We start from the raw sequence: 14,904 nt of genomic DNA, 5'->3' as shown, positions 1-14,904 counted from the left end.
AGCTGTGCTCGTCTCAGAACCAAAAGTACTTGAGTGGCTCCTTTGGGGCAGCACTGGGTGCTGTTCCTGCAGCAACCCCTACACTGCCTTCCCTGCAACATCCCCCACGCACCACCCTCTCTCCGCTGTGCCCGCACCCAGCCGGGCTGCTTCAGCGGCACCTGCCCCCCAGCCGCGGCACATTCAAATGCCCCGCATCTAAAAATAACCTCAACCCTGTTTCCCCTTTCTTCGGCTGTTAGGATTAGAAATTGGATGTGAAACCTTCTGAAACGCTCTGCCTTCCCAGCTTCCAACCTCTCCTCCTACTCACTCCGCAGCACAACTGCAGCGCCCACAGAAGCACGCAGACTCTCCTCTGCTGTCGCCGGGGCCTCTCAGCTGCCAAGCCCAGGGGCTTCACTCCGTCCTTGCTCATACCTCCCAGAAGCACTGGACAGTCCAGGCCTCTGAGACCTTTCCCCCAGGACTCCTGAACTGTACCTTTCCATGATCTTCCCAGGTCCTCGTGGAACCACTCCTAGAAGCACGCTTGCGCACACGGTCCATCTGCTGTCTTCTCTCTCGGCAACCTTTTCAGTCGCAGGCAACAGTACCATTGCCTAAAACAGGAGCAGCAGCCTTGAGGAGGCTGCCTTTGCCAAGGCACACAGCCGAGAGCTGGGGGTACTTCCTCCTTCTGAAGGATGCTGAGAGCCTCGCAGTCCAGTGCTGCTGAGGTCTGCACAGAATGTAGCTCCTGTGCACCAAACATCAGGAGGCTAGGGAGCAGGCTACACTGGAAAACAATCCAGCTCCCTTGACTTGACATTTCCACTTAGCTCTTTCAAAAGAGAGGTGTATCTGTCTGTCTGTCTATCTGTGTCCCCTTCCATTTTACTAAGGAAGAATAAAACTTTCAACAAGTTTTTTTTTAATTTATTTATTTATTAAGGATTTCTGCCTCCTCCCCGCCACCGCCTCCCATTTCCCGGCCCCTCTCCCTATCAAGTCCCCCTCCCTCATCAGCTCAAAGAGCAATCAGGGTTCCCTGACCTGTGGGAAGCCCAAGGACCGCCCACCTCTATCCAGGTCTAGTAAGGTGAGCATCCAAACTGCCTAGGCTCCCCCAAAGCCAGTACGTGCAGTAGGATCAAAACCCACTGACATTGTTCTTGAGTTCTCAGTAGTCCTCATTGTGTGCTATGTTCAGCTAGTCCGGTTTTATCCCATGCTTTTTCAGACCCAGGCCAGCTGGCCTTGGTGAGTTCCCGATAGAACATCCCCATTGTCTCAGTGTGTGGGTGCACCCCTCGCGGTCCTGAGTTCCTTGCTCGTGCTCTGTCTCCTTCTGCTCCTGATTTGGACCTTGAGATTTCTGTCCGGTGCTCCAATGTGGGTCTCTGTCTCTGTCTCATTTCATCGCCTGATGAAGGTTAATATTCAGGAGGATGCCTATATGTTTGTCTTTGGATTCACCTTCTTATTTAGCTTGTCTAGGAACATGAATTATAAGCTCAATGTCCTTTATTTATGGCTAGAAACCAAATATGAGTGAGTACATCCCATGTTCCTCTTTTTGGGTCTGGCTTACCTCACTCAGGATAGTGTTTTAAAAAGCTTGTTCTATGATAAAAGCATAGAACCCTGAAAGCATTTATCAAGAATGTGCCCTGTGCTATTTATGCTGATGCTACACATTTTCTTATCGCAACAAAGAAACGTGTGGTCATTCTATGTTCTTGGCTTCTGAGCCTTTCCCTTCATCCATCTGCCACTGGAAGCCTGGACATACTTTGATTTTGATTGTGTTGTTGATGTGGTTTTGTGTGGAAGAGGATTATGATGTGTGTGTGCACATGCATGCATGCACGCACATGTGTGCGTGTTTAGTTTCAAGAACAGATTTAATAAGAAACAAATATATTCATATTTAATTTTTCAATTATATTTATTAAAATTACAAATTTTAGCATAATTCTTTGTATTTTCAAGTTTACTTTGCTCATCTTTAAGAAGCACAGTGTCATATTTTTTCTTGAGTTGTGATTTATCACTGTAATGGACTAACATTATCATAAATGTTCTAAAGCTGAGCATAAAATCAGTGAGCTTTCATCTTAAAACATGTCTTCTGCACTTAACCAAATGTTCCACACTTAAGTTTCAAGTCTATGGGTCCAAGATGCTCAAGATCATTCAAAATGCCACAGGCTTTCGTAGGAAACAGAACACCGGGGTCCTGATGAGCCCCGCCTTCTCTGTATTTAACTGACTTTTCCTAGGGGAATACATTCACACCTGCTGAGGGAAGACCATTTCCACCCCAGTTATGGGATTTGGGCTGGTTGTCACTAGACCCATCTTCCTGGCCCAGCTGGAAATCACTGACCCCTAGATTGCAATTACCATGTCTCAATTGTTAAAAGAGAAAGAGGCCGTGACCTTGAGGGACAGCCAGCCAGCTCTTCAATCTGTCAACAGAAGAAAGATGGTAAGACCCACCCATATTTACCATGGGACTAGGGTTCTCATCAGATATTTATTTATTTATTTATTTATTTTGTATACAATATTCTTTCTGCATGTAGGCCTGAAGGCCAGAAGAGGGCACCAGACCTCATTACAGATGGTTGTGAGCCACCATGTGGTTGCTGGGAATTGAACTCAGGACCTTTGGAAGAACAGGCCATGCTCTTAACTGTCTCATCAGATTCTTAAATATGCAAATACACTTTTCTTATATCTCAAAAGACAGGTAAACACAAGGATTTTTTTGTTGTTGTTCCTTCAAAATAGTCAGAATTATAAAGACTGTTGAAGCGCTCTTTGGTTATATTTTTGGATTCCTCTGTTGCCTTGCCATGGCAATGCACAAGGTTGGTCAAATAATGCCTGATATATGTCTGTGTGTGTGTGTGCATGTGTGTATACATACGTATGTATGTATACATATATATGTATATGTGTATATAGGAGAAAATGTTCATGTTATTGTTCTTAATTATCAACACATTTGAATAAATATGATATATATTTTCTTAAATCACTGCCCATGTAGTTACTGCATAAATCAATTACTGGAAATTTTTTAAAAGATTCAGGAGATCTCTAACTTATTCATTCAGCTGGACTCCTAGTTCCTAGTCCCTTAAGCACAGGCAAGAAGAAATTTGCCCATTATTCCGAGTTTGATTTGATAAATACTTCCAAAGACTGAAGTTTTATGGTTTCTGTAATATGTCTTCATTTCCCTTAACCACGGCCCTACATATAAGGATGCCTTGGAGAAGCAATCTCCAGGAATTTGTCTGAAGATCTGCTATTTTGTCAGGTAATGTCTGCATGACTTGAAGACTATGTGGAGGGTGGTGAGATGAAAGGATGTTCTCTGGACTTCTGCTCTTTCTGGTCCTCCTAGTTTGCATCTCCCAGCCTCTGCCTGATGTGGGGTTGGTGAAGATCTTTTCCCATTCTGTGGGCTGTCGTTTTGTCTTGTTGACCGTGTCCTTTGCTTTTCAGTTTCAGGAGGTCCCATTTATTAATTGTTTTTCTCAGTGTCTGTCAGCCATTAAAGACTAGGTTCACAACCAAAAACTTAAGTGTTTTTAGTAGTTTTTACTAATTTGTAAGTTAACATGAAATTCATGGGTTGCATTATGACATTTTCAAACATAAATGTCATTATACTTTGTTTCTTTCCATCCCTTTCTGCTTATGTTCCCCTGTCTCACCATGCCCTTGCTTTTGCATGCCTTTAATCCCAGGACTGGAGAAGCAGAGGTAGACAGATCTCTGAGTACGATGCCAGCCTGGTCTACAGACTGAGCTCCAGAACAGCCAGACCTATATAGAGAAACCCCGTCTCAAAAAACAAAACAACAACAAAAACATAAAATCAGTGTGTGTGTGTGTGTGTGTGTGTGTGTGTGTGTGTGTGTGTGTAGAATGCTTTTATAATGTGTATCTCTTGCTTAGCTTTCTGTTGTAAAAAAATCTAAGTTTTTGGTAAGCATTATTTTTTATAGTTATAGCAACATGTAATAAAACAAACTTTGCACACCCCAGTTTTGAATATTTGATTGTTTACATGGCCATGTCTAGATCCTGTCTGGGTTCTCTGATATGACAGGCCTTGTCCCGTCAAAGCATTTGTGTGTGGAGACACTAAAGCCTGCTAGACGGTTTTCTTCCCTCCCAGGCACCCCCTACCCCCAGACTTTTTTTTTTTACCACAGACAAATGACCCTCTGTCTTCTTCTGAGAACTTTTTGTAGCCTCAGATTCCTTTGGGAATCTGCCTAACTGCGAAGCCCTAGGCTCAGTGTTTTTCCTAACTCCCTCTTTGTAGGTATTGGATAACAGAATTCTGGATCATGTTCAAAATGGACGCCAGCTTGACCAGCACCATGGAAGAGTTTCAGGACCTGGTAAAAGCCAACGGTGAGGAGTCACACTGCCGCCTCATTGACACGACACAAATGTGAGTGTTAAGGTCCTAGTGGGTCCCTCGAAACCACTTCCCTCCAGTAACCTGAGCTGTGTTGCTGGGCCTCTAATTCTCTCCACCTCCAAGAAGGCTCAGAGAGCCCCACCAAAGATAACTTGACAATTTGACATTTTGTTTTGTTTTTGTTTGTTTGTGTGTGTGTGTGTGTGTGTGTGTGTGTGTGTGTGTGTGTTTTCTTCGAGACAGGGTTTCCCTGTGTAGCCCTGACTGTCCTTGGAACTCACTCTGTAGACCAGGCTGGCCTTGAACTCGCAGAGATCTACCTGCCTCTGCCTCCTGAGTGCTGGGCTTAAAGATGTGCGCCACCACCAGATAACTTGACATTCACTAGGAAAGCGGAGAGGTCCCCAGTGAAGAAGCTGCAGGGGATGGGAGCTAAGAGCAGAAGGTAGTCAGTCTGTGAGAAACCAAAAGTCCAGTGTCTGGATCAAGGCCTTATTTGTAGTTGGTGCAACAGGCACCCCTGCACTAACATGGCCCAGGCACTAGTGCCAAATGTCCCAAGCAGAGAACACATAGTCGAAGTCTGTGTAAGACCATTAGGTTCCCAGAGCCGAGAAGGAGCTCAGGGATGTTTACATTGTTCTTCGAGTTCCTTATTCACACAGATGGCTCACTCAGGAAAATGAGGCCTTCTTAATTTGGGGAAGAAGGTCACACATATTACATGCTGGGATTTTTATGTGTGGTTAATTGTTTTGCAATAATACCAATTCCCAAAATACAGAGTTCTAGAATGGCAGCATATTGGAGAGATTAATTCACACAAAATCCTGTTTTTGCCTGGGGTCTGTGACTGACTGGTCTGGGGCTGTGACTGACTGGTCTGGGGGCTGTGACTGGTCTGGGGGCTGTGACTGGTCTGGGGGCTGTGACTGACTGGTCTGGGGTCTGTGACTGACTGGTCTGGGGCTGTGACTGGTCTGGGGGCTGTGACTGACTGGTCTGGGGCTGTGACTGACTGGTCTGGGGGCTGTGACTGGTCTGGGGCTGTGACTGGTCTGGGGCTGTGACTGGTCTGGGGCTGTGACTGACTGGTCTGGGGCTGTGACTGACTGGTCTGGGGCTGTGACTGGTCTGGGGCTGTGACTGGTCTGGGGCTGTGACTGACTGGTCTGGGGCTGTGACTGACTGGTCTGGGGCTGTGACTGGTCTGGGGGCTGTGACTGGTCTGGGGTCTGTGACTGGTCTCTACCCCTCATCTTGTTGTTGCTGCCATCTGTTTGACGCAGCTGAGCTGTGCACTAGTGGCGGAGCTGTAAGTGCTCTCCGAGTCAGGCTTGTAACACCCATCCACAAAGAAATGATTTCAAAGCCGTACCCATCGATCCCAGATCAATCTGCCCATCCACTTGGGTCCTCTCTTACTTCTGTGCTTGGAATTACACAACTTGATAGATAAAAGAGTTGCTTTTGTTTTTTTTTTTTCAAAGTAACAACCTTTCCATTTTAAAGATGAAAAAAAAAAAAAAAGCCTAGAATCCAGGCTACTTGGTTTCTAGCCGGATTTTCTCTCCCAGAGTTTTTCACCGAGCGTTCTTTAGAAAATGTTAGTTGAGGATACGGCCTGACTTGATGTATTTAGGTTACGTTTTCCTTTGCCATACATTTGAGAGTCTTGAATACAATGTGGGAGAGATCTACAGAATTGCAGCCTTGCCCAAACTTAAAATCAGGCAACGCGTATGTCCAGAGCCAACAACGCTCTCAGAAATGCCCTTTAGAAACACAAATTTATGCCCGCTGCTTTCCAACACTGCTTTCCTCTGCTTAGCTCGAAATAGAGACTAAGAGAGACTCTGGCGAGAGCTGTGAGGACATCAAGGCATCACTGGGTCGTTCTAGGGCCAGCTAGTTTATATGGCCACTTTTGTAACTGGGGACATTGGAGGAAAATAACTTGTTTCTGCCCAGGGTGACCTCAGGTTCCTACCAATGATCCTTGCAGCAGGGTGTCCTCTCTCTATTTCTCTCTGAGTTCTGCTGGTATGAATACTACCTCCTCTTATGAATGCCGCCGACAGTCCTGCAACCCTCGCAGCAATGAAGGAACGCATCAGAAGAGTAGCTCTATTAAGACCAGAGGAAGAGCCAGGACCAAAGCCTAAAAGTGTCCCTTCCCACTGCCCTGCTGTCCCTCTTACTGAATCCAGGAGGCTCACTTCTTTGAGTTGCTATCCCAGGGGAACAATTGACTGGGGAAAACAGCTGGTGCGCTATTTGCGCCCACCGAAGCTCGCTGTGCGTTGGGAATTCTGTGGATAATGCTAGTGTGCTCACGCCTGAAGAGCAGCTGTGGTTTATCCTTCCTGTCTTCTCTTTTTCTCGTCTCCCCACAACAGTAATTCTCGAGACTGGTCCAGGAAACTGACCCAGAGGATAAAATCAAACACCAGCAAGAAGCGGAAAGTCTCCCTGCTGTTTGACCATCTGGAACCCGAGGAACTGTCTGAACACCTCACCTACCTTGAGTTCAAGTCCTTCCGAAGGATCTCTGTACGTAGCCAAGGGGCGAGAGGAAACCTACTCTGGGGAGCTTAGGGACACGAGCAGAGGATATCAGCAGCCAGTTGCCCTCCTGACCCAGCATGATCCCTTCCCTGCCATGGTGCCAGATTTCCCTAGCACGCATCATGGGATCTGGAAACCCAAAGCCATCAGATCTTCTTTGGCTGCCTGGGCTCTGCTTCCCCTTGTCACACCCTCTGTGCCCACAGACTGTCCATTCTAGCATTCACTCAGTCTATCAAGATACGTGCTGGGGGCGGGGTACACATGATATCCTGCATGCAGGCTTGCCTGTGAGGATGCACACGCCCTCCAACCCTGAAAATCATTACACTTTCAGAAAACTGTTTTATAATTTTTTTTAAAAAAAAAAAGAAGAAGAAAAGAAAAAGCGGGAGTAGGTTCCCTAAGAGTTGGAATTCCAGGGTAGGCTTTGAATAGCTCTGGGAAGTCCTAAAAATAAAACAAATATGGCCAGTCTTTCTAAAACATACTTAAATTCCTGAAACAGTGCCGACATGGCCGGTATTACCATACTTATGCTTACCTAACTCTTGCTGCTGGTATAGCCAAGCAGAACAAAGGTAGAGAGAGCTGAAGGGAGAGAGGGGGCTTTACTTAACCGTCAGCAACCATCCCGGCACATCCTGTTCTCACTACAGTCCTCACAACTAACTCCACAGGACACCCGAGACACTGTTCCACACAAGAGAGCTTGTCACCGTGTTAGCTGCAACCTGCTGTCCCTGGCCAATGTGCTTTTCTGAAATATGACACACTTATTCCACTCAGGCGCCCCTCCCTCCCCCAGGGACCGTCTTCAGTTTTCGCTCTGACGCTAGTCAGTACTTTGCTGGTGCCTTAGAATGACCTGTATTCCCCAGGTGGAGGGTGGAGGGTCACGGGATTGACTTGAGCAAGGGCTACACAGCTTATTCCAGTTGAGGCTCAGGTCTCCCAGTCACTCAGCCCCAACTTCCTGAGCCCAGCTGCTTGTGGAAGGAGACGAGCAAACCAGATCGCAGAGATTATGTCATAGCTTCTCCCATAACACCCTGACTGCCATCACCCAACCAGAGACCCAAGAGCTTCCCCTTGGAGCTAGATCCAAAGGCTCCCCGGTGCCAACTACCTAGTTTCCTCCTGGGCACCCCTCAGATAAAGCACTGGGCCCCCATTGTGAGGCTGGGAATTTTCCATTTAACCCACCTTCTGGGTCCCAAGGCTAGACAGAGCTGAAAGCCTTTGAAAAGGGAACGTTATCACATTGGAAATCAGAGCTGTGCCAGAGAAACTGGCAGAGCTGTCCTGGGCCTGCGTGATGTCTGCTTGATGCCGGTGCTCAGCTGTGGGGAGGCAGAAGTGGCAGGGAGGAGAAGGAATCAGAGCCAGCCTCTCTGGGTGGAACAGTGTTCTGTTTACAGATAAAAGCCTTCTCTCTTTTGAGTGCCGTGGCCCCTTCATAGAAGGCTTTTCCAGTGGGTTCTTGTTTGCTTTTATTTTTCCTATGCAGTTACAAATAGTAACTTTCCCTCCAACATTGGGGAAATGTAGCTCCACTGTGATTTTTTTAGCCCTTTATGGGAAAACTTTATTTCGTGGATAATTCTCTCTCTTTAAAGAGACAAATGGATTGAACTTATTTCGAGTGAGAAGGACATAGTGCATTCGTTGTAATGAGGGTGAACACTTCCTCGTGGAGCCAGGAAGACCTTTGCTTGCTGTGGCAGCCTTCACAGCTCTTCTAAAGAGCGCTTTTGTCCCACTGGGATATGTCCACCTGCCAGCAATCGCAGCACCATGGATGGAGATCGGTTAATGGGCATCTGGGCATCTGTTTTATTTAGGCAAAACAGACATTCATGTTCTCTCTCTCTCTCTCTCTCTCTCTCTCTCTCTCTCTCTCTCTGTGTGTGTGTGTGTGTGTGTGTGTGTAGTCTCGAAAGTTGGTTTTCCACCACACCACACGTCTAACAGGTGTGAGTAGTGGGAGTGGCCAGTCTTCCTCCGGTTGGAATCCCCATCATCTCTGGAGCACTAGGAAAGTGGCACAACCCGGCATGCGCTGGCGCCTAGATTGGTCCTGATGATTCACTCACATTCTACTGGCTATCTGACCTGCCCACCCTGGCTTTCAAAGTGCAGAGATCAGCACATCACCACAGCCTCCCATAGCAGTATCCCGGGAGACTAGGTTCTTCTTTACTGCTGAAGCCGAGAGATTCTTGTGACAGAGACATGTCAGCTATAATCATCACTTAGACCACACAGTCCCATTGATATCAATGGGACACTTGCAGTTCCATTGTTGCCCATAGCTAATGCTGCTGACAGGTTGGGAAAACAAGGTCACTGTGAGTCTACTTAGCTGTGTTTCAGGTACCTTGGCCCCTGGTCAGGGTAGTTCAGACAGGCTAGTGTTAGCATGATCTTCCTGTTAGCACCACTGCACATTTGTGTGGAACTGCGCTTCCATACCATGTGTTATCTTGATATTTATAGCAAGCTCGCGTCCTAAGCAGGGAGGTTTTATGATCATAGCTTTTGTAGACAACAGATGGAAAGAGAGGGTTCTAGAAGGAGAATTGTGTTCTCCAACAGGAGATTCACAGCTAGAACTAATAAACATTTTCTACTGTGCTGTGCCCTGTTCAGGAGGGAGAAAGCTATCTTCTCAAGTACATCATTTGGGTTAATTACTTGTATCCACCCTTATGCGCCTAATGGACGTCATACAGAGAGATCCCAATGTGACCTCCCATCCATCGTTCTTTGTGACCTGGTAGCAAAGATGCCAGGGCGGTAGCCACAGGCTTGTTTGCCCATACTGGTTCCCAGCCACCAGTGAGCAGAGCTGATGTGCCCCTCAGAACTCCAAGAATACCTGATGGTTGTCCTTTTTTTCCCTCCAGTTCTCTGATTATCAAAATTACCTGGTAAATAGCTGCGTGAAGGAGAACCCCACCATGGAGCGGTCCATCGCCCTGTGCAATGGCATCTCCCAGTGGGTACAGCTGATGGTGCTCAGCCGTCCCACCCCGCAGCTGCGCGCAGAGGTCTTCATCAAGTTCATCCACGTGGCTCAGGTAAGTGGCTGGACTGAGATCCTAGGCCGTGGGGGAAATGACTTCTTCCTTGAGCCCAGCGGGTCAGAGTTGTGTCCCCTCCGACACACAACGAGGCGTATGCACCTTCTGTTGTCTGCTGGTCTAGACACACAGCTCTTCTTCGTTCTCACCCGGGAGCAAAGTGGAAGGCCATGTGGACCACGTCAAGATCAAGACTCAGCTCTGTAATGCTTTTTCAGGAGACACATGAGCTTCTCATAACTAGACATACGGCCAGCAGATGGGCAGAGCCAGCCCAGCCTGAGTTGTCTTAGGTTCTTGAGTTGAGGCTCTGTGAATAGCATGGTCGATGTTTGAGGAGCAGAGATCCTAACTTCTCTTCCCCAGCTATTATCCTTCACTGGCATAAGCACACATAAGATCCTCAACAATAAGCCTGGCAATACGGTTGTGCCTGTTACATTTTCCAACCCAGAATGGCCTGCACCAGTATTTCCCCAAGTTTAGAAATGGCCCACATCGGCTCTGATATTTATTAAAGACAGAAGTGACATACTTTCTAAGCCTATCCCCAGTCTACGGAGCCAGAACATATGGGGTTGGCTCCAGAAGTCTTCATTGTATGTACTCCATGATCCTTAGACACCAACGGTTTAGATGATAGTTCACAGATCAGATACCACGAAAGAGAGCCATGTGTCCTCCCTGCTGATCTCGGATCTGCTCTAGAGGTCAATAAAAAGGGAGAAAACTGAAGCCCCTGGCTGTTAGTCTAACGTTATCCAGAAACTGCGCAGCACAGAGATGTCACCTCTAGGCACCCCCGTGTGACGACATGTACAGTGACTCTGTTGTCATGTGTCCTGTGCCACAGAAGCTCCACCAGCTGCAGAACTTCAACACGCTGATGGCTGTGATCGGGGGGCTGTGCCACAGCTCCATCTCCAGGCTCAAGGAGACAAGTTCACATGTCCCGCATGAGATCAATAAGGTTAGTGACCTGTGTGTTCCCGGGCCCCGAAGACTACACACCCCTGCTCAACCAGGTTAGGGGCCAGACAGGCAAACCCTAAGGAAATCAGGATGCGTGAGTCACAGACCGGACAGTGTGTGAGATTCTGCCCGGCTGCAGTGTCACTGTGCCTCTCTCTGCCAGACCACTTAGAAGAAATAACGTGTGCCTCTTCCCTGTGTCTATAAGGCGTCAAATGTTCAATACTCTCCTAGTCTCTCCTCACTTCAGAATGTTTCACCCGAACAAATAGAAGCTCAGTTGCTCATAGCGTGTGTCAGATGTATTTATGCAGTGGCAGCCTGGAGCCCTAGCTCACTCAGCACACTTGCAGATTTTCTGGATCCTTGAATTTCCAGAGCTGGAAATGTACTCTTTAGATACGGTATTGTTGAGAAGGGCCTGGTCACCGAGCTGCATCCCCTGGTCACTTGCTACGGTTTTATGACACGGTTTACTCACAATGGTTTTCCCGAAGTGTCTCATGGACTGTCCCGCATTCTTAGTTAGATGTCACAGGATATCCTTAATCTCCGTGGCAGAAGGTTGCTAGCGTACATACCACCCACCGTGATGTGGTGAGCCGTGCATGGCACGGGCTAGGTAATGATGGCTGTTTGAGCGCTGTCATCTCGTGTCTCGGGACTTTGCTATCCACAAATCATAAACATCCTAACCTGGAAGAGGGGGTTCTTTATAGGGAAAGATTCCTGAGTCTCGATATCCCTGTCCATTTATCCCGTGTATTCATCCTCCTTACAAGGAGTCCCTTTTAATTAGCCCCTCCCATCGCCATGCTGGACCTGTGAGAAGCCCCTTCCCTATGGCTGGGTACCCAGAAATGTCTTTAGTCACCTTTTCATTCCCAACAGTTCTACTGAACTGTTACTGAAAAGATCGCTTAGGTATCAGAAACCATGGAAACACTAACAAAAATTAATATATTTTACATCCCGCTGTTCATCTCATCTCATGGGTTCACATAGCTCACACTTGCCCGCAGTATTTGACAAAGGGATGACGGGGGATCTCTTGCTGTCTCTGAATGACTGGGTGGGCACAGTCCAAGCCTCTACTCCCTCACTATATAGACATGGCTCTTGTTAAAGAGAATTTGGCATAGAGTCTGAAAGACCCCCGTGGTAGGCAGTCTTTCAGACCGGGGAGACCCTCCCAAGGAACAGCGAGACCACTCTCCGGATGCAAACAGCAAGAGGCTTTTATTGAGTACACAGGTACCTGGGGCGGCTTAGTCTTTCGGGAGACAAGCGCGCCTGCAGACTGGGGGAAGGTCTTTTTATAGGAAAGAGGGCAGCAGAAGCAGATTACAGAAGCAAATGCATCGTTAGTGGTCAGTTGGAATGGGGCAAGGGGCACAGGGGGTTTTTCCTTTCCCAGCACAGATGTATGGGAACAGACATCCTGTTAATTGATGTCCTGTCCTAATCTATGGATATATAGATCCTGTTTTGCAGCCAGGGACCCTGACCTTACTCTGCACTTACAGTCGTACGTCAAAAGCTCTTTGAAGTGACGTTACAGCAGATAAGCTGGGATCTTTCATAGGGGGAGTTGTCTCTTCTGTGAATTACTGATATTCTAAATTGGGCACGTATACTGACTATAGGCATCCTGTTTCCCTAAGCAACCGGGATGTTCTCATTAGAGCAGGCCAGCTGCGGGTTCCTTATCGCTTGAGGCCAGATGGCTGACCGGCTGACCGCGGATATCTTGCCTGGCTTTTCCGCCCTCATTTTCAAGTCGAACTTCCCTGCTCTAATTACTTGCGTTGCTGCAAAGTTTAAGCCTTGCAAAATGGCGTTACTGCTGCTTAGTGAGTGGGGGTCTTTCATTCCCCCCTTTTTTTTTTTTTTTTCCCGAATAAAATCCTTTATCTACTCAGCTGCGGTATCCCTATTCTCGGGATCAAATTGTCTAAGTTGGTGGTACTGTTGTGTCAGGACCAAAGCCTGGATGACAGACAGCCTGTCCTTCATAAATTGTACTAGCCGGTTGAGAATGCATGGTCCGAAAAGCAGAATCAATAGTAGTATGATTAGGGGTCCCATAATGGAGGAAATCAGGGTGGTGAACCAGGGCGATCTGTTGAACAGTCCCTCAAACCAGCCTTGGTCAGATTCAAAGAGCTGCTGTCTCTGCTTAAGTCTTTCCCTCAGCTTTGCCATGTTGTCTCTGACTAATCCTGTGTGGTCTGCATAAAAGCAGCATTCTTCCTTTAGGGCTGCACAAAGTCCTCCTTCCTGCAGGAACAGTACGTCTAGTCCCCGCCTGTTTTGTAGGACTACCTCAGACAGTGAGGTTAAGGACTTTTCCAATGCACTGACCGATTCCTCCAAGGCTTTTATGTCAGTGTGCATGGCTGCCTGTAGTTGCCTAAACTGCTGGGTGGCGGCAAGGGCTGTTGCTCCGGTCCCTATCCCTGCCGTGATGCCTCCAACAGTCAATCCCCCAAGCAGGAGGGCTAGGGTGAGGGACACTGGCTCTCTCCTGAATCTAGGTCTTCCTTCAAACTGAGCATACACATATTCTGGTTCATGGTAAGTTATTTTTGGCCATAACTCAATTAACACACAATAATCAGAGGATATGTTTAAGACTGAGGAAGACACACAGGGGGTCAGTCCCGTGCTACAGGCCCAGTAAGTGCCATTGGGAGGTGTTAGGTAATAAGTGCCCTGGGGCAGGGCTAGTGTGGTGTTGCAGAGAAGTGAATGTGAGGGTGGGACTTTTCCTATACAAAGGCCCTCTCCTGACACCTCCGATAGCGTCAGCTTGTGCCGTGGTATATTGGAGCATTGGGCTGGTGGGGAGGTCTGATTGGTAAAATTCCCCATGAGTGCCAACCCTTCATAATAGGGGGGCCTAGGTAGTAGGCAGAGCCAGCATTCTTGAGTCCGGTCAGGGTTGGTCAGGTTTAAGGCTTGATATGCCCCCTGTATAAGGCCGACCAACCTGTCCCCAGTTCCGGATACCGCCGGAGCGGGCACTGACGGGAACGAGCCCTCCGCTGAAGAAGTTGAGGAGAGTGCCGGGGTGGCGTTTCCTGAAGGGGGTTGGGCTGGCGCTGGGGGAGGTTTGGGAGGGGATGGAGCCTGTTGGTCGCCCAGGACTGTGTTGGGGCCCAGGGACGAGGATGGAGAATCCGGGGTGAAGCCATAAGTGAGAGTGATTATAGCTCCATGGTCTGGACCGGTGGGGTCGTATCTCCGGATCCCCCATGATCCTGTTAGGGCAGGGGCCTGGTCCTTACATTTTGAAAAGGTCAGGCGAATGTTTGGGCCGGAGGGGTAAGGGGTCTTATCCCAGTATTCTATGTGTAGGGGATCATTTCCCTGGGGGGTTCCCCAAGAGCTAGCCAGGGATCCCCAGGAGGAGGTTTCGCAGCCCCAAGCGTTACAATAATATTGGTTGGCCGTGCTATGTGAGCATCGTTTATGGCTCCGGGTCCCCGGACAGGCATACCAATCAGCATTGTTACCGGGAACCAGCCCTCCCACTGCCTGGAACAAGGTGACTAGATTGGCTTTCATTTCGGGTGGGCATCCTAGATTCTTGGGCCCCTTCATGGTTGTAACATTGAGAATCACATCTGTACCGGCTACTATGAGGGTCCAGGTGCTCTTTCCCACAATGTGGGGCGAGACTGAGTGTTCTCCCAGGGCGCGGGGGGAGGTTATGAGCATCATCAAGACTAGGTACGGGAGAGTCTTATCTTTAGAGGGTTTTGTGTGCGGTGGATCCTCCATGATGCCCCGGTTGTGGTTCCGTCAGGAGGGCTGGCTGCTTTGACGTGCGACGCGTGGACC

The 14,904-nt window shown here is 48.2% G+C and overlaps 1 protein-coding gene across 1 annotated transcript in view; it reads left to right on the top strand.

The window, feature by feature from the left end:
* The window catches only part of Rasgrp1 (RAS guanyl releasing protein 1), a 73,989-nt gene that overhangs the window by 37,417 nt on the left and 21,668 nt on the right, over positions 1–14,904 (top strand). The window contains exons 4-8 of the mRNA XM_041678825.1: positions 3,251–3,313; positions 4,331–4,462; positions 6,832–6,985; positions 9,910–10,083; positions 10,940–11,056. Coding sequence (XP_041534759.1) covers positions 3,251–3,313; positions 4,331–4,462; positions 6,832–6,985; positions 9,910–10,083; positions 10,940–11,056 — 640 coding nt within the window. The remainder of the gene's footprint in view (positions 1–3,250; positions 3,314–4,330; positions 4,463–6,831; positions 6,986–9,909; positions 10,084–10,939; positions 11,057–14,904) is intronic.

Source organism: Microtus oregoni, unplaced genomic scaffold (assembly GCF_018167655.1).
Source record: "Microtus oregoni isolate MIOR12 unplaced genomic scaffold, Mior012 000031F_ref0000149, whole genome shotgun sequence".
NCBI lineage: Eukaryota > Metazoa > Chordata > Mammalia > Rodentia > Cricetidae > Microtus > Microtus oregoni.
Note: the sequence above shows the minus strand (reverse complement) of the source record. Positions and strands in the feature narration are given on the sequence as shown.